The 21,704-nt window shown below is 42.0% G+C and overlaps 1 protein-coding gene across 2 annotated transcripts in view; it reads left to right on the top strand.

Annotated features, from left to right (window-relative positions):
• The window catches only part of NFIX (nuclear factor I X), a 211,710-nt gene that overhangs the window by 16,430 nt on the left and 173,576 nt on the right, over positions 1-21,704 (top strand). The window contains exons 1-2 of one of the 2 annotated variants that reach the window (XM_074287689.1): positions 3,496-4,069; positions 4,511-5,042. In XM_074287689.1, coding sequence (XP_074143790.1) covers positions 4,019-4,069; positions 4,511-5,042 — 583 coding nt within the window. In that variant the 5' untranslated portion in view covers positions 3,496-4,018. Of the gene's footprint in view, positions 1-3,495; positions 4,070-4,510; positions 5,043-21,704 lie in introns of those variants that run through there. The other variant, XM_074287764.1, reaches the window with a different exon arrangement.

Below are 21,704 nucleotides of genomic sequence, written 5' to 3'. Positions count from 1 at the left end.
GACACAATCAACTTTTGGTATTAGTTCTTTCCAACTCGGAGTCAACCTTTTTATCCATCTGCCTGGGCCCACCCTAGAAGCATAGGTCTCTCACTGCCTATAAATAAATGCCTAGCTATGACTCTCTATCTACCTGATGATTTCTAGGTTACTTATCTTAGAACTTTTACCTCCCTTTTCTCAGTGACACCATTGAATTGTGTGCTTGCATAAAAACAGAGAGATGCTGCAGCTAATGCTTAACAACTGTCTAAAGCTGAATATATTTGTGGGTAGCAATTAATGTTAAGTTTAAACTGGATTACTAGAAATGTATACTTTATACATGCATGTTTGAGAGCATGAAGATATTTTCCCTCATTGACTTTGCTGTAAACTATTTATATCTTAAATATCTCAAGGGGGAAAATTGTTCTTGTTGTTTTGGTTTACATCAGACATTCCCTTTTACCCCCCCCCCCCACACTTTGGCTAAGGTACAATATTAGCCAGTTATTTATCTGACATAATCAAATTCTTGAAAAGTAGCCATAAATGCCTACATAAACCATTCTCCTCTCCTTAGTCCTGAATATATATATGTATGTATGTATGTATATGTATGTATTTATGTGTGCTATTTGTGGAAAAGAACAGGTTACCTCCAGTCTTTTTGCTCCATTGTAGATTGTTGACTATATATTATCTGTATAAGACTACAACTCATTAGACTCTTTTACTGAAAATAAAGAAACAATGTGAGATATTTCAGATACCCCCCCCCCCACGGATAGATTAGATCTAAGACAAGAACATCTGTCTCTATTGGTCCATTTGTTTTCTCTCTCTTTTTCTCTCTCATATCTTCTTCTTCTTCTTCCTTCTTCTTCTTCTTCTCCTTCTTCTTCTTCTGCCTTCTCTAACTTCATCTGCTTCTTAGGTCCTAATGCAGTGGCTTCTCCATAGATTTCCTTTGGAGGGAATAGTTAGGAAGAAATATGAAACTTCCAAAATCTCTTTTCTCAGACAGATTCCCTGTTCCTTAGGTCCCTTCCTCTTTTCACAGTATTCAAGTATTGGCCCTGTCGTGTGGATCTGGAGTAAGAACTATTCACCATCAGGAATAACCACCAAGAATTCTCTCAGGGTTAAGCACTGCTTTCTTCTCCTTATCCCACTTATTTTTATTTATCCAGATCTTCTGGATCAAAGCCCTTGCCTTCCTTACCATTCCCCCCTCCTCCCCCCCCTTCTTCTTTCTCTCACTCCCTTTCATTTAATTTGTTGTTGTTGTTTGCTCTCTTGCCATGGATGCCTTGTGCTGTATAAGTCAGACTTCTCAGCTCAGACTGAGTAAATTTGGTGGGGTAGGAGTTTGCCAAGAAAAGAGGGTTTTTCAAAAAAGAAAATTACTTTTAAAAAGAAGTGGAAGAGGAAAAGAATATGAATGAGAATAGAATATAAAGTCTGAGAAAGAAGAGCAGTAGACAAAAGACAGGAAATAACTTCTGAAATTGGGTGTGAATCTGTTGCTATCATTTCTGACGGTTTGCTAGCATGGTTACAGTGCTTATTCCTGTAGGACTGGGATGGGGGCTATCAGCTGGTAATAAATACATTGTTGCAATGTAGCAAGCTAAACTGTATGAACATTTTTCAGAGAATTTAAGGGAAACTTGAATGATAGAGAAATGTATATTGATAGAGACTGGGAAAAAGGAAAAAAATGGATTTAGTTTTTTTTTTTCTTTGATCTTTACCCCTTTTCTTCCTTCCTTCCTTCCTTCCTTCCTTCCTTCCTTCCTTCCTTCCTTCCTTCCTTCCTTCCTTCCTTCCTTCCTTCCTTCCTTCCTTCCTTCCTTCCTTCCTTCTTTCTCAAACCTAGGGATTCGGGAGTAAGATTTCTAGTTGGAGTAACCAGCTGACTTTTCTAGTTAAGAGACTAGGAGGAATTGTTTACACATATCCTTTCTCTTGCTCTCTCTCTCTCTGTCTCTTCTTTTATCTTTTTCTCCTCCTTCTAGTAGAACTGCAAACCTGTATAGCTGAGATGATAACGTCTACTTTTCTCTGTTTCCTCCCTAAATTAAAAAAAAAAAAAAAAAAAAAAAAAAAAAAAAAGGAAGCAAGAGACAGAAAAAGAGCTCGTGCATGTATGGGAGAGAGACTGAAACCAAAATACAGAAAGAAGGCGCAGCTGCTTTCTCCAAGGCCTTCTGGGGCTCCCGGTTATATGCATTCCTTTATTTATTTATTTTTCTGGCTAAAAAATATAATTTCCGCAGCCGCCTCTTGCCTCCCCCCCCCCACTTAAATTTGCTGTGTCGTTGCTGCCAAATCTACCAGAGTGGGAGCACGGAATAAAAAATTCATAACTGCTGGACTTTGCTTGTTCATTAGATATGAACTTGTCGATTTGGCAAATTGTTTTTGGTCTCTAACCGCCCGGTCCCTCCCCACCCTCCCAGGCTCTCCTCCTTTCCCTCCTCCCCTTTGATGCAGCCATTGGCTGTTCAGTAGATGTCTCTTTGCCAAATAGGTGGATCCTTCTCTCTCTCTTTCTCTCTCTTCCCCCCCCCCCTTTTTTTTTTTCTGGCTTTGGCACAAGCAAATGGATGGGGATTGAGCATGAAAGGAGAGAGAGGGAGTTTGAGAGAGAAAAGAAGCAAAAAAAAAAAAAAAAAAAACCCACAGCACACTCTCTCTCTCTCTCTCTCTCTCTCTCTCTCTCTCTCTCTCTCTCTCTCTCTCTCTCTCTCTCTCTCTCTCTCTCTCTCTCACGCGCCTCTGCCAACGACGGTCTGCAGCCGGTCAGAACTCGTCCTTTTCCCCGGGAATCTGCGATCTCCCCCTTTTCCTCCAAACAGGCGGAGAGAGAGGCAGATCTAAGTTTACATCCCTGTGCCGTTGCCAAAGCCGAAAGCCTTTTTCTTCAGCTGCTGCTTTTTCTCTCCTGGGTTTTTGGCGGGGGGTGTGTGTGTGGGGGGGGGTGGGGGTAGGGATAGGGGTGGGGAGCTGGATTTGGGTTTTTCTTTCAGCATATATCTTTTTTTTTTTAATTGGAGGGATGCACAGGAGGGGAAATTGAAAAAAAAATTGTTGGCTTTTGTTTACCTGGCGTGTGTGGCAACGGGCTTTCTCACTGCCTCCCATCTCTGACCTTTCTTTCTTTCCTTTCTCTTCTTTCCAAAGGGGGGGGAATAATTCTTCCCCCCCCCATGTGCATGAAGGGTTAAGGGGGAAATGGGGGGGGAATCTGAGAATCCAACCAAGCCCTGCCCCCCTTCTGTAGAAAACCAATAACACCCCCTTCTTTTTTAAAAAATTTTACCTTCATCCTATCCTTTCTCCTCCTCCTCCCACTCCCTCCTTTCCACACCCCCCACCCCCACCCCCAACTCACAACTCTGTTGAGTCCAGAATTTCAGAATCTGGTGTTGGGCTTTGCCGGGATGCTTCGGAGGAATGGTAATTATTTATTTTTTTCCAGATTTTGTATTTAGCAAACAGGAGTCAAATATTATTTAACCCCCAAACAAACAAACAAAAAAGAAATCTTAGCCCCCTTTACACCTACCTGAGTGGAAAAAAGAGAGTAAAGGGGTCAGTGGGAAGATAGCGAAGGGGGTGGAAAAGGACCTAGTAGCTTTAACCCTGATGTGACCAAGGCGAGCCACCTTGTTTGTTTATCTGAATAATAAATGTCTCGTTTATTATTACTATGATTAACATTATTATTGATGTTATTAATATCATGCTTACATAGTTAAGATTTATGTTTAATTAATAGAAATTCTAGGATAGATGTTGAAACTGATTTGGAAGGAAGAAAATGAAAAAGCACCTGGGGGTGGGGATCCAAATCTCTTTCGCCTCTTGTGGGTGTCATTTTCTTTTTTTGGGGGTTGCCAAAATTGAATAGTATCTGGGCTCATGGGGGTTTCTGCATGCATGAGTCCTTGTGCATGAGTGTGCAGACATATGTGTATAGATACTGTACCTCCATGAGATAATACAGAAATCTTCCCTGCAATATAACATGGATATTGCATGGGCGCAACAGAGCGCAATGGGGATATCAGCTGCTTGTGTGTGTGAACGGAGATATTGTATATGGGTGTGTGTCTGGGGTGTGTGTGTGAGTGTGTGTGTGTGTGTGTGTGTGTGTGTGAGAGAGAGAGAGAGAGAGAGAGAGAGAGAGAGAGAGAGAGAGAGAGAGAGAGAGAGAGAGAGAGAGAGAGAGAGAGAGAGAGAATAGGTGTGTGTATAGGCACTTAGTGGCTCTCTCTCCTTTGGTTGCTGGGAGTGAGATGGGAGCAAGTGCCTGGCTAAGCTGGCTAACCCTAGTTTCCTAGGGTGACTAGAAGAAAAAAAAATTGGGGGGAGGAGGGAGTCTATTTGCTCGTAGCATCCCTCTTCTAACACTTTTTGTTCTCTTTTCCTCCTCTTTTTTTTCCTCCCCATCTTCCCCTCCCTCCCTTCCTGCCGGCTCCCCGCCTCGCCCCGCATGCTCCCGTCTTGCCGCCTGCAGGATGAATTCCACCCGTTCATCGAGGCCTTGCTGCCTCATGTCCGTGCCTTCTCCTACACCTGGTTCAATCTGCAGGCGCGGAAGCGCAAGTACTTCAAGAAACATGAGAAGCGCATGTCGAAGGACGAGGAGCGGGCAGTGAAGGATGAGCTGCTGGGGGAGAAGCCCGAGATCAAGCAGAAGTGGGCGTCCCGGCTCCTGGCCAAGCTGCGCAAGGACATCCGGCCCGAGTTCCGTGAGGACTTTGTGCTGACCATCACCGGCAAGAAGGCCCCCTGCTGTGTCCTCTCCAACCCTGACCAGAAGGGCAAGATCCGCCGGATTGACTGCCTGCGCCAGGCCGACAAGGTGTGGCGGCTCGACCTGGTCATGGTGATTTTGTTTAAGGGGATCCCCCTGGAAAGTACTGATGGGGAGCGGCTCTACAAGTCACCCCAGTGCTCCAACCCCGGCCTGTGTGTCCAGCCTCACCACATTGGAGTCACAATCAAAGAACTGGATCTTTACCTGGCTTACTTTGTCCACACTCCTGGTAGGTCATTCTGAACACCGTTTCATTTAATTTTATTTATTTGGATTTTGACTAAATTCCTATTTGTCTTTAGTATTTTTTAAAAGATCAAAGTGCAGTAGGCCTCAATGGGCATTCTAGCAGGGGCCTGCGCTGTTCTCCGGTTCACTTTTTCTTTTCTCGCTTTTTTTCTTTCTTTCCTCTTTATTTTTATTCTGTTAGGTACCCTTACCACATTTCCTAGTTTGAAGGACTATCTTGTTCCAAATAAGCTCATGGCTCTTTGGTTGGGACTGTCATGTTCCAGGATTTGTCCTGCTTGATGAGTGTTTGAGATGGGGAAGAATCCAGTTTGTTGTTTTATTTTAAAATGAAATGGATGAGGTGTTGGGGCACCACAGGGCTACCCCTTAGCTTGGTGCTGAACATGCTTTTGGCATGGGACTGGGCAGTGCCAATGTCATCGGGGTAATGAAACTGGGATGCTCTATGGCTCTCAGGCTGAGCTGTCCCCTCTGTGAATCAATAAAAATGAAAGAATATGTCCAACACTCAGATAGCCCGCTTGAGATACTCAGGCTGAAGATGAATTGGGAAAGGATGGAGAAGGGAGTTGTTTTGGCTAGGCCTAGCGGTTGCTAGAGAAGAATTGGGTAGTGATTTCACTGAGAAAGCTGGGGGGGGGGGGGAGGAAAAAAACAAACAAACAAATTTGGAAGACTCTGCTTTATCTGTCCAAAGCTCTGACTTCTTACTCTGCCTTTTTGATATTAAACAGGCCAGATCTGTACTCTGGATATACTTAATGCATGGCAGATAAATAAAAGTCGGGCAATTTGTGTGGCCCAGTGGTGGTGGTATGGCAATTTAAAAAATGATATATTTCTCATGCCCACTCTTTTCGGCAGATAATATTTTCTCCCTCCTTGGAAAAGCTTTTTATTTTTATTTTTAAAGATCTTTGCTCCATGAAAATTTTCTTAGTACTTTTTTCTCCTTTCTCCTTTCTTACTCTACTTTTGAGGTTTAGGGGCTTTAATTCCTCTTCTATTTTTTCCCCTCCTGTCCCTTTTATAATTTCTTTCTGCTTTTGTTTTCTTACAAATTGAAACAGAGATGGCTGGTTAATTTTTAGCCTCCACTCAGCTACGCCCAATTTACTGCCGCCTTTGAAACCCAAACGAGCCGGCACTCTGTGATTAAGCAAAGCAGAAGTGTGTTTACATTATGCCCAACCAACTTGTAATGAGAGGGCTACCAAACCTTTTTCTTGTTTTTTTTTTTTTTTTTCCCTTCCCCTTTCCTGTATTCTAGCTTTCTCTTTCTCATCTCAGTTCTTCCTTCTCTGATCAGGCGATCATAGGAGGACGTAGCTCAACTTAATGGACTGTTTCAAACGTTCTTTTCTATATCATGGGATTTGTGTATGTGTGTATGTGTATATATATGTGTGTTTATGTGTCCTCTTTTCATTTAAGAAACAGAAAAAAGAGGAAAAATTGCTGTTAACATTCTGTCTATTGGGGGAGTCAAGAGGGATATCCATACATAAATAAAATTTCAGGCACCTTCAGTCTTGGTTTTATAGAAATTCAATAGAAATTGGTATAGTTGGTTTATGTTGGAAAAGAAATTTGGGGAAAAAAAGGAATGATTTTTTTTACCTTCTCTTTCATCTGCTTTTTTGTGTCTAGAGAACAGTTTTCTTAGGAGGGTAGCCATGGGCACTGCCGGTGGGCACTGCCTCCTTACTCCTCTCTAGGTCCATAACTGGCCTTGTTGGCACTGGGTGAATATGACTGTTGCTGGCAAAGAGAGAGTGAACCATCAAATCAGGAGACTTTTATTTTTTTGAAAGATAAAACTACTATAACAAAAATGGTTAGCTCTCCATTCTCATGTCTGCTGAGACAGTCTTTTTATTTATTTTTGGTTTGAAGTGACAGGGTAGACTTGGAATTTTATCATTTCATTAGCAGAGCTAGCGGCTCAGCCTTGACCCCAGATTAACCTGGAGATGTCTTAAGAACCCTCTGATTAAGTGATGGGGATAGAGGAAGACTTGAAATTTTAGACCAGATATACCTTGAACCATCCTTGTCCAGCTTTCCACTTGAATTTTTACAGCTGAATCAGTCCTCACATTTTAGGCCACATTCTTGACTTCCGTCAACATGTAGCAGAGTTGGGATGAAGTGAATGTCACAAGAGACCATAGTGTCTTACCATTTACAGAGCACTTTTCTTTTAAAAGAGCTGCCTACTTAAGGCAAGTGTTATTCACATTTTATGGATAGGGAAACTGAGACTCAGATTAAATAACTTATTTATATTATATAGCTTATATAGACCATTATATAGCTTAAAGAGACCATTTCACTGTTTCATCTCTGGCCCCTAAATTAGCAGTCAGACTTCTTGGGGAAAGGGGTGATGACCTGCTCACTTAAGATGCTCAATGGCCCTGTCAAATTACACAATTCTCACTGTGTTCTACTCAAGGCAGATTCTGCTAAGGCTCAGCTTCCACAGTAAAAATAAAAATTAAAAAAAAAAAAAAGCAGAGAATTAAGGCAGTTTATTAAGTCATTTAGGCCCTTAAACTCTAGATAATTAAAATAGATGAAAATAGAATTTTTTTGTTTCAAATTATTTAAATAACTCAGTTCTTTGGCTGAGCTGAATGGCATATCATCTAGAGAAATTTGGGGGACTGAGGTGTGCATTGGGAAAATTGGGCCACAAGTGATATTCTTTGTTTTTTTCTTTAGGAGAAAGGTATTTGGGAGGTGGAATGTAGTAGCAGTGTCTATGCCTTCCTATCTGATCTGACTAGAACTCTTCTCCATTTGTTCATTCAGTGAGCTGAGTTATCACCCTCTTCTCTTAACACATTGGATGATTTGGCAGCTTGTGCCCAGCCCTGAACAATGACAGTTTGGGAAGGGCTCTAGATTGTCTTCACTATCCTCCCCTATCTCTTCTACTAGTCACTCCAACACTCTCTAACTATAAGATGGTGGTCACTGAGGGAATTGTTTTGGGCTTAGGAAGGAGAAATTTGATTTTTCATCTGTTAATGCAATATCATGTCCCAAAGTGAGCTGATTTTATCTGGGGTAGTACAAAGGTGAGTTTGAAGGAATATTATGTCATTGGCAAACGTGGTTGGGCCCTTGAAGTGCATTTAGGCCACTAGTTAACTCTTAGATGAAGCTTAAGGATATAGTTTGCTTGAATAGGGAAGGAATAACCACAGTGATGTAAAGACCCACTTTGAAAGTATAGTATTAGAATGACTATTTGTTGCCCAAATATTCATTCACAAGCAAAGAAGAACAGTCTTTCTTGATGTAAAAGAAGCCTATTGATTGGTGGGCGGGACATATGAGTTTTCTGCAACAAGAAGACAGGGTCTGAAGTGATAGATCAGGTTATGGGGCAAGGCCAAAATCTTTCCATCTTTTCTGAGTACAAAAGTACTGAGGCTACTGTCCCAAGTTCCAGTGGGGGATTTTAAGGAGGAGGTAGGAAATATCAAGCCTTCTTTGCCTTGGGAACTGATCTTTAGAAAGGCAGAAGCAAACTGAAAATATAAGACATATCAATGACCAGAATCTGTGCTATATGATTTCCCACCCCACTTTTACCTCCTGCCAGTCTTGCAACCTGCATATAGTGGCAGCCTTGGGAATATAAAATACTGGAATGAAAAGTCCTGAATAATGGATATGCCATCCCTTGCCTTGGATGCTTGGATAGTTCCCTACCCCTTACTTTGCAGATATCCCATTTTACCTCGGGCTCCAGTTAAACTTTGTCCAGGATCTAGGCAGGTCCACTGGCATAAGAGCCTTCTTTCTTTCCCTTTCCAGATGTTGGAGCTTTGCTTTCAGGTTTTGTTTAGAGACTGAGGAGGATTCTGCTCTTCTCCTGACTTAGGGGGTTCTTTTGGGGATAGTAAAGTGGCTGTCTACTGACCTGTTGGTTTTGCTCCCCCCACCCTGAGTTTCTAATATTCTTAAACCAAGGTTTTGTCCTTGCCCCAGGTCTGCCTCTTACTGTTTTGAGAGTTCCTAGTAAAAGGAGAAATAAGCAGGGACATCTATAGTGGGAATCTCATTTTTCCTGCCTTCTTTACAACTCAAACCCAAGAGAAATAGATAAATGACTTTGCTACTCCTTGAAATGACATTTTTATGTATCCTCTGAGGTAGTTCCACCTTGTGTGAAGTTGGCAACAGGAGCTATCTCAAGGAGGTGCCCATCATAAGGTAGCAATATAGAAAGATCACTGGGTACAGGTGCATAGGGGACACAGATGATCTCAGCAGTGGGTGGTAGGTAATAAAAATAAAAGCAGCTCTATTCATATAGTGTGTTACCATTTACAGAGCACTTTTCTTTTAAAAGACCTGCCTACTTAAGGCAAATGTTATTCATATTTTATGGATAGGGAAACTGAGATTCAGATTAAATAACTTATTCATATTTATATGGCTTATAAGTAACAGAAAAGGGACTCAAAACTAGAAACCTGGTTGATTTTTCCTATAGTGAGATTTTCCTGGAAAAATTCAGGAAGGAAAACCAGACTTGGCTTTACCCTAAATATAGCTTTTTTCTTGTTGCCTCTTACCCTGAAGTCCCGCTTACCTGCTATTTTATACTTTGTCCTTGGAGCTACCTACCTTTGCTACCTGTCATGGGTAGCTAATTTGCTGGGTTTTACTTCTCAATTTGAATTGGAAGCAAGAGCCAAAAAAAAAAAATCCCAATTTTGTTTTGATTGGGGTAAGGTATGGGATAAGTATAAAAGAGCAGGGACAGAAGACCATTTAAAAATAGCTTTTTATTTTTCAAAATACGTGCAAAGATAGTTTTCAACATTCACCCTTGCAAAATCGTGTGTTCCAAATTTTTCTCCCTCCTTCCCTACCTCCCTTCTCCCCTAAACAGCATGTAAGCCAATATAGGTTAAGCATGTACAATTAAGAAAATCCTTTTTAAAGATCATTTTTACCAGGAGGTAATGGTGATCAGCTGATTGATCTCCTGACATAGGGTCTAGCACCATCCACTATATCATAAGACCCTTCTGAAATACACAGAACTAGGGTAATCTTTTGAGCATTTCATCAATCTGTGAGTTGGTAGGATAGAGAAGGACTCCATCTAAAATCATCTCTTTTAAGCCCCTCACTTTACAGAGGAGGAAACTGAGTCTTCTAGTACCTAATATCTCACAAATAGTAAGCCAAGATTCAAAATTAGGTCTTTTGACTCCAAATATAATTTGCCTTCCATAATATTGTGCAGATTCTGTTTCCTTGGCATTTCTTGTGGCTCTCTGACTATGATATTAATACATTTTAAGGTGAGAAAGGGTCCCAATGGATTTTTATAAAGTATATTGTTTCTGTAGGTGTTTAAGGCCATAAAATCAGGGAGTCTAGGGTCTCCGTCAAAGCCATATTCCAGAGATGGAGAAACTTAGGGTGCCAAGGAAAAGGGCACTGCCGAGGATTTGTGATTAGAAGGGGGAATTGGCAAGAATAGAAACGAGAGGGAAGTATCATTTTTCCCTCTCCCCACTCAGGTGTCCTGGAGCAGCTGGGCAGAGAGGGTAACACTCGGCTGCCCTCTCTGCCCAGGGGAGGTGGTTCTCCTTTTCTCCCTCTCCTCTCCTCTCAGTCTCAGGACCTGCCACGCTTCAGTTATTTTATCCTTTAGTGTCCAATTCAGAGGTCTTTTCAAAGGCCCCAGCCGTGTCAGCCCGGTGCTCACACAAAAGGCCTCTTTGATTTGTTGTTTGTTTTCATTTGCCAGTGGAAGGGGGAGGGGGAATGGAGAAAGAGCTTCTGGGTTTAAATTTTTTTTTTTTTTATTTGGGTTGCTTGCTTCATTCCCAGAGGACTTGGCTCCTTGGAACCTCAGTCCAGAGTTGGGGGCAGGAGAAAGATCAACAACTTTCTGGGGAGAGCAGGAGGTGGAATTGCCCCAGTGTAAGGGAAGGTAGAAATGGATTTAGGAAGGATTGAGCCTTTGCCATCAAAGGACCTGACTGTGATGAGAAGTGGAACTTGGAGCTTGTCCTGGACCCTTCCCACCATTTGTCGGGTAGAGAGGGAGAGACTCTGTCCTCTGATTATCTGTGTCCTTAGTGAGCAGTTACTTAGAGCAGAGGTGGGGTGACTTCGGCCTCTAGTTTCTTGTCCCATGTGTTTGGTTGTTACTCTACAGGGGTAGGTATCCTAGAGTTCTTGAATAAGTTACGAGCAACAGGGGGGAGATCAGTTATTCCTGGGCCTTTCCCCTAAATTCTCAGTGTCTAATCTAATCTATCCTGCATCCGATGTTGAATGTATTGGATAAGGTATCTCGGCCTGAAACAAGGCGAGGTTGAATGAGAATACTCAATGAACATTGTAGCATATCCAGGCACATGTCCTGACACACAAATAAGAGACAGATATATTCAGATACACAGACAGATATGGAGATACATACATCACAAGACCTTAATTCTTGGATTGGTCACTATGGGCATCAACAGCAGGGAGAATATATTGGTGGGGGGAGGGGGTTTAGCAGGGCCTCATTGGCAGATGGGAGGGGGAGGCTGGGGGGCTGAGAGATGGGTAAATTTAGATGCTGGCATTTCTGAAGACTAGTTTTCTTGGCACTGAGGGCACCATGGAAATCATTATGACAAATGCCCAGCCCTGTAGGCCGCTGTCGCCATCTTAAGGACATTGGAGCTGTGGAGTTAGCTAGGCAAGAAGGGGGTTCCAGTAAGCAGAGAGAATGTTCGGAGCATGGGGGGGATGCTTTACTAGACCTGCCTTTACCTCATTCCACTAATCTGTGGCCTATTCTCTGGGTTTTCTTTTTCTTCTTTTTTTTTAATGCTTTAATTTAATTTAATTTTCCTAATTAATAATTATTATTTATGCTTTTTTTTAAACATTAGAATGATTTTCCAATGTACTCCCCCCACTGAATCCTCCCTTATAACAAAGAAAAAATTGAACAAAACCCAACCACCAAAGAACCTGCGTCTGACTGTAACTGTACATGCATCATTCCACATGCATGGTCTCCTACCTCTCTACCGAGAAGAGGGAGGTAAGTTTCCTCCTCTTTTCTCTGGGACCAAGACTGGTCACTATTACAATTACTCTCGGTTCAACAGTGTTTTAGCATTGTTTCCTTTATATTATTAGAATCGTTTTGTATATTGTTCTTTTGGTGCTACTCTTCTCATTCTGTATCAATTTATAGAAGTCTTTCTATGTTTCTCTGAATTTCTCTTATTTGTCATTCCTTACAGAATTATAATATTTTATTACAATCATATGCCACAGTATGTTCAACCATCCCTAACTAATCGGCCCCTACTTGGTTTTCAGTTTTTGTTATGTTTTGCAACCACAAATAACAGTGTTGTTATATTTTGTTATATACGGGACATTTCTTTTTTGTTATTGATCTTCTTGTGGTAGCAAAGTCATTGTGGTATAATGGATAGAATTGCTGGCCTGGGAGATAGGAAGGCCTGGGTTCAAATATTGCTTTGGACACTTATTAGCTTTATGACCATGGTTAATTCACTTAACCGGTATGAATTTTGATTTCTTCCCTGTAAAATAGATGTAAATAATACCTAAATTACATAGGTTGTTAGGAAGTTCAAATAAATATGTGTAAAATGCTTTCCAAACTTTAAAATATCATATAAATATCAGCTATTAGACAAATACCCCAGAATGGGATTAGCCGTAATTTTTCTTGCATACCCAAAATGGTTTCCATAACGTTTGTACTAATTCTCACCTCCACTAATGGAATATCATTGTACTTATTTCCCTGCATCTCTTCTAACATTATTTCTATCTTTTGTCATCTCTAACAATTTTATTAGGAAGATATAAAATTTTAGAATTAATCAATAAATTGAAGAACTCAAATTCCTCAAGAAGATATTTTTCAACAATAACTGTTTGGGGAAAATGGAAAGTAATATGGCAGAAAATAATTTAGAAAGACATCTTACATCTCATACCGAAGAAAGCTTCAAATGGATGTGACCTACATACAAGAGCTCAGGTCATTAAAAAAATTAATCAAGTACAAAAGGAGTTACCTTTCAAAAATTTTAGACAGGGGGAGGGAATTCATAAGTAAACAAGGGATAAAGGTGATTATAGAAGACAAACAATTTTGATTGCGAAATTTGAAAAGCTTTTGCATTAACAATGTCAAAGTAATTAGATTTAGAAGAGAAGCCTTTGGCTGGGAAAAATCTTTACATTAAATATCTTTGATAAAAATCTGATAGCCGATATTTGCAGGAAACTTATATAAATGTATGGCTAAGACCTATATTAAGTGGTCAAAAGATATAAATAATGTTCGGAAAAGAAGAAACGCAAGCCATTAGTTGCTAATAAGGAAGTTATTTTAAAACAACTCTGAAATTATACTTTACACCCATTGAAATGACAAAGATGAAGAAAAATTACAGGATTATAGGATTAAGAACCAGAAGAAATTAGTTCAGTCCCATCTAGTTCAGTCCCACCCTCCCTTTATTTTATAGATGAAGAAACTGAGGTCTGAAGGGGTTAGCTTCTTTAAAGTTATACAGTTGGAAAGGCTGTTGAGAAACAAGTCCATTGTTATTACACTGTCGGTAGAGTTGAAATTTACTCTTTTAGCCAAATATTTCCAGGCTTTTCCTTTGGAAATTTTGTGTTGCTTTTGTCAGAGGAGTACTGTATTTTTAAGTAGTAACATGTCATTTATTGGCCTGATCTCAATAGGAGCTTTGAGTAGGCTTCATCTTTTTCCCAGCCCTAAGCATCATTGAATCAACAAAATTTATCATATAGTTTCTGGTGGAAATCACTCTAGGCCTTGACATTTAAGATGTCTTGGTAATTCCAGGCTTGACAGCGTTGGACTAACATTATTAGAACCAGTGTTCCAGAACCAAAACTCCAGATTTTTCCTTAGGTGTTGAACAGGTTCTTGTATATTCACTCAAAGGGCATTTATATTAACAGAAGCATCCCAATACATAATTAGGCATCCTGACCCAGCTACATCCATAGTAAGGTGGTAAACCCAAATTTCTTTTTAGTTAAATAAAAATTGGGGTGGATTTTAACTACCAGGTTTATAAATTATTTCACACTGTAAATGAATAATTAAAATTACTATTAAATTTATAAGAAATAATCTTTCAATTTGTCATAGAATAAGAGTCCACAGACTCTTGGTGCATATGATTTGGTGTGGACAGACTCAAGCATGGTAAATAGAAACAGCTCTCTCCTTTAAGGGAAGGAAGCTTTCCTCTTCGATTGTAGGGTGAGGAAACCCAGGGAGAGGGAAGGATTTGAGATGTCTGTTATATAGGGCTTCGCTAGATGGCCAAGCCTTTTGAAACCGCTTTCACATCTCATCTTGTTTTCTCCTCAGGTTAGTCCTATGAAGTAGGCAGGGCAAGTATTATCCCTCTCTTGAGGTGGAATTGAAGAAATTGAGATCCAGAGAGATCATGTAATTGAGGTCACCCAGCAAGTTCATAGCAGAGTTGGGATTACATTCTTGGTCTCCTGATACAAGCCCCAGGTTTTTTCCATTAGCATCACTGGGGGTAGTACATTGAAATTCTCTGGTACTACCAACTTGAAAAAAAACCACTAGACAAGACCGCTGTGATGGCTCCCAACATGGGAAGCATTTGTTGCCGACAAATCCAAGTTGAACTTCGGGTTGGAAGGAAGGACCTACTTTCACCCTCAGTCCCACTCCCCTAACCTGGACTAGCACTCAGCTCTAGAGCTCCCCCCTCTGCCAAGTACAGAGAGACAGATACCATGTGATGTTCATCTGGCCCTTTTCACTGACAGACCCTGTTGAATAGGAACATACCCAGTTCTTGGCAGAGGGAAAGTTTTGATCCAGACTTAGAAATGCAGGTGAGGTCTTCAGTATCTGAGAACCCCAGCTTCTTAGTGTACCAATACCTGAAGTATTGAGGGGCATCTGGCAAGAGCTGGCTGGCACTAAATCCAAGTTGTTGTGCTGAGAGCTTGGAATTTAATTTGAAAATAAATAAGAATGTTAGTTGACCAGATTGCATTTTGGAGTCTTTCCCTTCTTGGTTCACTATTGTTCTTTTTCTTTGAGTCCCTCCTCTTCTCATCTAATTTTGAGACTGGAGATGTATGGGGAGAGGGTACCAGGCCCCAAATATGCAGTCTGATAGAACTTGAGCTCTAGGAACAGGGGGATGTCTCTAGGAGGAAATGGAGGTATTTAAAGTCAAATGAATTTCCATCTTTTACTCTAACTATATTTTTGACTCCCTTTTGACCTGCTGGAACAAGGAAATGGATCGGCAAAAGATGAGTGAGACCTATGGTGTCTGTCTTGGTTCTCCCCTCCCTTTCTATCTCTGGGGAGCCTTTTGCAGGCTGGAATAACATGCCTCTCTCTCAGCTCCACATTTTCTTGCCAGCAGATGTGAGGAAGTTCCTGCTTTGCAGAGGTAGCTCAGTATGTGGTGGTCAGTGTCCTGTACTGGGTCACTTGCTGAGGAAGAGGAATGAGTCTCCATAACCAGGAGTGGTAGTGGACAGATCCCAGCCTCTTTTCCATTAGGCATTACCTGTGCCATTCATCCAGAGCTATGTGGGGAGGTAGAATCATGGGACCATAGGATTTAGAGCCAGAAGGGAAGGGAAAGATCATCCCAGATTGGTCATCTCAGACCTTAGCCTACACATTGAGTACTTAAGGTTGGGACCCTGCCTGTGGAGTGCCTGGCCCTACCCTTTCCCCCTTTCTTCCCCTCTTCTCCCCTCCTCCCCCCTCCGGAAATTTCAGCCTTTTTCAGCTAGACTTGCCCTGGGACTGGTTTGGATACTGAATTATGAAAAGCCTGGGCCAGTCTGCAGGCTAGAGGGACAGAGGAGAGCTGGCAGCCCCAGAGCCAAGCAGGCGCTGGAGGCCGGTGGCGTGTCGGGCCTGGCCAGCTCCCCAGCCCCACACAGAGGCGGCCTGGGAGCATCAGTGTTCTCCTTCAGCTTCCCCAGGGGCTGAGGCGGGATTGCTGGCCGAGAAGTGGCCTGCTTGGCAGTTTCTTGTTGCTCCAGCTTAGCTGGCGGAAGAGCCGGGCTCCCCAACCTTTCCCAGGAGGGCAAAGGTTTCCCTTGATAGAAGGAGGCTGGAGGGTTGGGGCAGCAGCAAGGTCCGAGCTGTTCCCAAGGCTGGAAGACTGCCTCACTTCCACCCAAGGCGTCGGAACTGCCCTCCAGCTCCTCCGCTCCCCGGCTCCCCCGCTCTCCCGCCTCCCACCTCCCATCCTCCATCCTTTCGTTCCCCCTAGGGATTTGCAGGGTCACTGAAACGGCTCCTCCTTCTCCCATTTCCCTCTCCAAACCCAGTCCAAAGCAACGGCAAGGCTTCGCCTTCTGGGGCTTATTTTATTCTAATTCTTTGTTTTTGGCAGCAAAACTCTTAACGGAAAGAGGGGGGTGGGGCCGGGGGATGGCGCTCCTGCTTCAGCCCAGCTGTGGGGCTGTGGGAGAGCCGCCCGCAGGGGTCGGGATCGGGAACTGGAGCTTCAGCCTGTGGAAATCTGAAACTCGGAAAGAGTGAGGCAGAGAATCTCCGTACTCCGCAGAGAATCTCCTGGGGGGGCTACGTAGGCCCTTGTGGGTATCAAAACCTCCCAGGGGAGAGGGGACAGACACCTGGTGATCCTTGTAGACTGGGCCACCCGTACCATAGAGGCTCCCCTGAGGCGATCTCCAAGAGACTGTGGCGGGTGTAGCCTTCTGAGAGTATACCCTTATTATTCCTGCAGATTATATCACCATTAGTGTATAATTATTGTATAATGGGCGTTATTACATAATGTCCGTTATATAACGCTCAGCCGGAGATACAGACAGTAGGGATATTATATGTATGTGTGTGTCTATGTATAGACACCTTCCTCACATTGGATATGTGGTCATATCATAACCATCATGTAAATACTTCCCTTAGCTGGGCTATAAATTTCCGAAGAGTGACGTCAACAGGCTCCTTACTGCGTTTGGAGGCGGAGGGGGGAAGGGAGGGTGAGAATATTTGGCCCCACCTATCTCTTATGACATCATGGTTTCCTTAGCAACCGTGTGCTCCCAAGGGGGACAAAGCGAAGAGAAGACTTTAGAAGAAGGGGGATATAGATAAAAAGCCAAATCAGGAAATGATGAAGCCCCTACACAAATGTCTGTAAGTTGAGGGAACAGAAGTCCTATAGTATCTTCTCTACTTGGGGTTAGGACAGCGATCCTGGGCAGTTACAATTCCTCATTCTCCCCCTGTTCTTCTTCCCACTTTCCTGTGTCTTTATATTCCCCTTTCTCAGACAAGGAACCCCACCAATTAAACTGATCCCTTCTAAAGTCCTTGACCCCATTTTGGTTTCTATGCTGCAAGAAAGATGTAGAATAGACTTCAAGTAGCGTTCCCAGAGAGTGGAGAAAATAAAATCAAAGCCTTAGGAGACTGGGTCCAGAAAGAAAGAAGAAAATAATTAAGATAATTTAACATATAGAAGAGTAGGTGGAGGAAATTAACAATTATTTTTTAAAATGTATGAAATGTTACTCATGTAAGATGATAGGTAACTATGAATATCTCCTGAGACTAGGAGAGGATATAAACTTCTCAGGCAGTTGGAAGGATTAAAGTTAGCCCTGAGGAGAAATAGAAGAGCACTGGAACAAGTCTGTCAGTAAGGATGAGCATCCCTTTGCTTTGATATCTAGATGCATAGAAAGACAAAGGCAACAGCTCAATAGAAGAATAGAATCCCTTGGAGAAATAGACTTCAAATTCCTACTGGACTGAAGATGAACCTCAACAGAGTGGCTTTGGACAGGGTGTTTATTGCCCTTGGATAAATCTTTTTCCCTGTTATTTTCCCCAATAATTCACCAACGACCAAAATCAAAGTTGAACCCCTATCCTTTGGTCTTTTGGAGTATCTCTTCCCATTGGGCCACTAAGGAAAGGCACTAGTTATTGGGGAATGTAGAGAATCCAGCCAGCTACCAAGAATAGAGCCCTTGGCCCAGCTGGCTCAGAGCATGACACAGACTGGGCAGGAAGCAGGAACAAGTTGTCATGAAAAAATCCAAATTCTTTCCTTGACATGGCAAGTAGGATTTTGCCCTCTCCCCTCCATCACCCCCCAAATAATGTCACTGTTCAGTTGGCTGATTTGTGATTTTTGCATTTATTTACCAGAAATCTACGTACTTGGTTGTGCTATAATGGTAGGCTTGGAGTCAGGAAGACCTGGATTCAAATTCATCTTCTGATACATATTAGTTTTGTAATCCCAATATGGATAAGTTACTTCACCTCTCAATAGCCCTAGGTAACTGTAAGTCCATAAAGTTACAGGAAAGTAGATGAGTAAAATCAGTGAAGAGTGTTTTCACCCTGAAAGTTCATGTAGATGCCCAGGAAATTTTTTTGCCCACGAAATTTTTACTTGTCCCCAGGTAAATAGATAAATAAAACAAGTGTATAGATCAAACATTTACTAATAATAAATCATAATTTCATGATGCCCACATTCAGTTACAGTGAGCCACAGTTTAAGAAGCTAGGGTTTAGATCACAGGATATTGTTATTTCACATTTTATGCAATAAACTTTTCATTATAATGTAGGAAACATTTTGTTTTCCCTGTATCAGGGCTTCCTTAGGCTTTTATCTTTAGGTAAAGAGGCAGAATGCTGAATCTTGGGCTATGACGAATGACCTCTCTGATGAAATGATCACTGCCCTCAAGACTGGCTTCAGGCTGACAATGCAGGGATCTGCCTTGACTAAGAAACTGGCAGGAGCCAGGGGATCAGCAGAGCTACAGGTCTTTTATTTTCTGTGTTTAGCCCAGTTTTTATTCTGGTGGAGTGGTACCACTAGTGAGCATGGATTGGGGATTTCCAGCAGGGTCCTGCCTGCCCAGGCCAAGAGCAATCCCAAAGAGAGAGCAGCTGTACCTTCAAACACAAAAGGCCAGTGCTCAATGGAGCAACAGTCCTCGGGATATTAGCCAGCTCATGAGATGTATCCAAGGGAGAGACTCTGGGCCCAGGGGATGGGGCAAGACATTTTATTTATAGTGTCATGGTTTATAAAGTAGAACCGGCTTATGGATCTCTGGGCACAGTTTCAAAATCAGCCATTTCTTTTAAGTTACCTCCAGCTAGTCTTGTTAGTGTGATGCTGCTGGGCAGGAATGACCTGGTCCCAAGTGGAGCGATGACCAAGGAAGACAGCACTGAGACTTACTGTCTAGTATTAGATTTTGCAACTCAGAGATTCATTAATATAATTACTCAAATACTAGCTTGGCTTGGCAGGCGGCTTCTTAAACGCAAAGAGCTTGTCAGGATCATCCTTGGTCTACCTTGTTCTCAGAGAGCGGGCAGAGCACATTAGTTGGCCAGCTCGATACCTCTTTCTTTGGATAGGGTTGGCTTTCCATCCCAGCAGCTCTTGCTTCTCACAGCATGGAAAGGCTTTTATATGTCTTGTTCCCTGCAGGAAAAACAGCAACAGATATCCTCTCCCTGCAGCAGAAGCTGCTAATCTGCCACCTGCTGTCAAGTGCTGTCCAGGGCTTCCGTGTGTTAGGGGTTCCATCACCAAGGATCCCTTGGCCAGGGTTGCAGTAGGGGCCATGAGGCCAAGGTTTCTTACTCTTTCTTACTCTTACTTCTTTCTGGGAAAGGAAAGTTGTTACTGGATTCAGGTAGAAAGGAGCTAATCCTTCTCAGTTTGGGAAGTTTCAAGGTCTTATTTTGTTTTAGAAATAAGTGAAAAAGAAAAAAGAAATAAGTGATGGAGATTGAGACACGGGGAAAAAAAGTGGGGAGAGCTGAGCCCCTGATTTGAGTAGGAAATATTTTGATGGATAAGGAAAGCTGAAACTAGGGAAGTCCCTGAGGATTGTGGGCAATAAGGAAAAAGCTATTTGGTTCTTTGCCGGAATAAATTGGAATAATAGTTCCCTAATTTTTTTTTTTTCTATGAAAGAAAATGTGGGTGGTGTCAGAGAGACAAGGATTGAGAGGACGATTGGATTCTTGGCTCTTTCTCTGAAGACCTTGGTTTAGAGATTCGTGAATGGAAGTTACCCTTGAAGACTTCCTATGTACACACACACACACACACACACACACACACACACACACACACACACTCCTCCCCGGTGTTTTACAGATCCATCCCATGAGGATTCTGAACTCATCCCTGCACAGGATTTTTTCTGTTGCCAGATCATTCTTCCCTGGTAGATACCCTTTGGCACACATTGGCAGGGACAGTTTTGTGCCCCATTGGAAATGTTTGCCATTAATCTGAAAATGGTTCCTTCTCTTCGACACTCTAGTCTACTCCTTCTTGACAGTGGGAGTTCCACAGCTGTTACATATTGCATATGTTTTTGGACTTTCTCACTGTATTGATTTGTTGTGCTGACTACTCCTTCTGGTTTTTTTTTTTTGTTTGTTTGTTTGTTTGTTTTAATGTTATTTGTTATGTGGGATGACCCAAAGGGAGGGGAAGAGAAAGGGAAAGAATACATTGGTATTAAGATATCATAATATCATAGCAAAAAGAATACCAATAAAGAATAAAACTAACAAAAATTAATTCCCTCTTTTTTTCATCCTAATGTTTTGAGATGAGAAGAAAAGGGGGGTCATGTCTTTCAAGAGGCTCTGATCTAGTTACCATACCTGGCATGTATTTTCACGATCTCTTTTTTTCTGGGCCTGAGATTTATTGTGATCCTTTAGCTGGACATCCCTAGCAGTTCGGTCTACTGATTTTGGTTATTGATAAATTATTGATGACTTTAAATTGGTAATTTTTAAATGTAGATTATACATAATCTCTTTTGGAGACTTTTTCTTTGGAGAATTAAACCAACTCATTTTTGTTGCCTCCCATACTTTCCTTCAAGTCTTGTACCTTGTGCTATAGGCTCCTATCTTTCTATTGTCCATCTAGTTAGCCCTTTCAGTTGTTTTTTTTTTTTTTTCATTTAATCTTCCACCTGTTCTCTCTACCTCACAGTAGAAATCACCAAATTCTTTGTCTTTTTTGTTAATTTGACTTCTTACTTTCTCCTTATAATCCACCTTCCTTTCCGATCGATCGTACTTGGCCCAATGAAAGGGGAGGCTTGACCACAGTCTCTAAGTCTGCTTCATACCAAGGGCCGCATGGGCACCGAGCCACAGTGCAATCCTGTTAGAGCACAATAAGATAGCTATTTATTCAGAATGTATTTCTGTTCTGGCCAAAGCCACCTTGTCCTTATTAAATGTAGCATATAGTCAAGATTGTATTACACAGACCAAGGTCGGCTTCAGTCTCTGTTACTTTAGTGTGATACTTCCTGGGGGCAGGGACTATTTCTGCCTAACTTTGTTTTGGGATGGCAAATGTTTTCATGTTTGGGTCTGGTAGCCTTTGTTGCTTTGTGAGGGGCTGTTTGGTGACAGACATACCCAGGTCTCATTTCCTCTCATCATACACATGTATGTACATGTACACACATATCCCTTGTAGATATATGTGTATACAACAGC

Source organism: Sminthopsis crassicaudata, chromosome 1, assembly GCF_048593235.1.
Source record: "Sminthopsis crassicaudata isolate SCR6 chromosome 1, ASM4859323v1, whole genome shotgun sequence".
NCBI classification, from domain to species: domain Eukaryota; kingdom Metazoa; phylum Chordata; class Mammalia; order Dasyuromorphia; family Dasyuridae; genus Sminthopsis; species Sminthopsis crassicaudata.
This window is presented reverse-complemented; position numbering and strand designations above follow the sequence as displayed.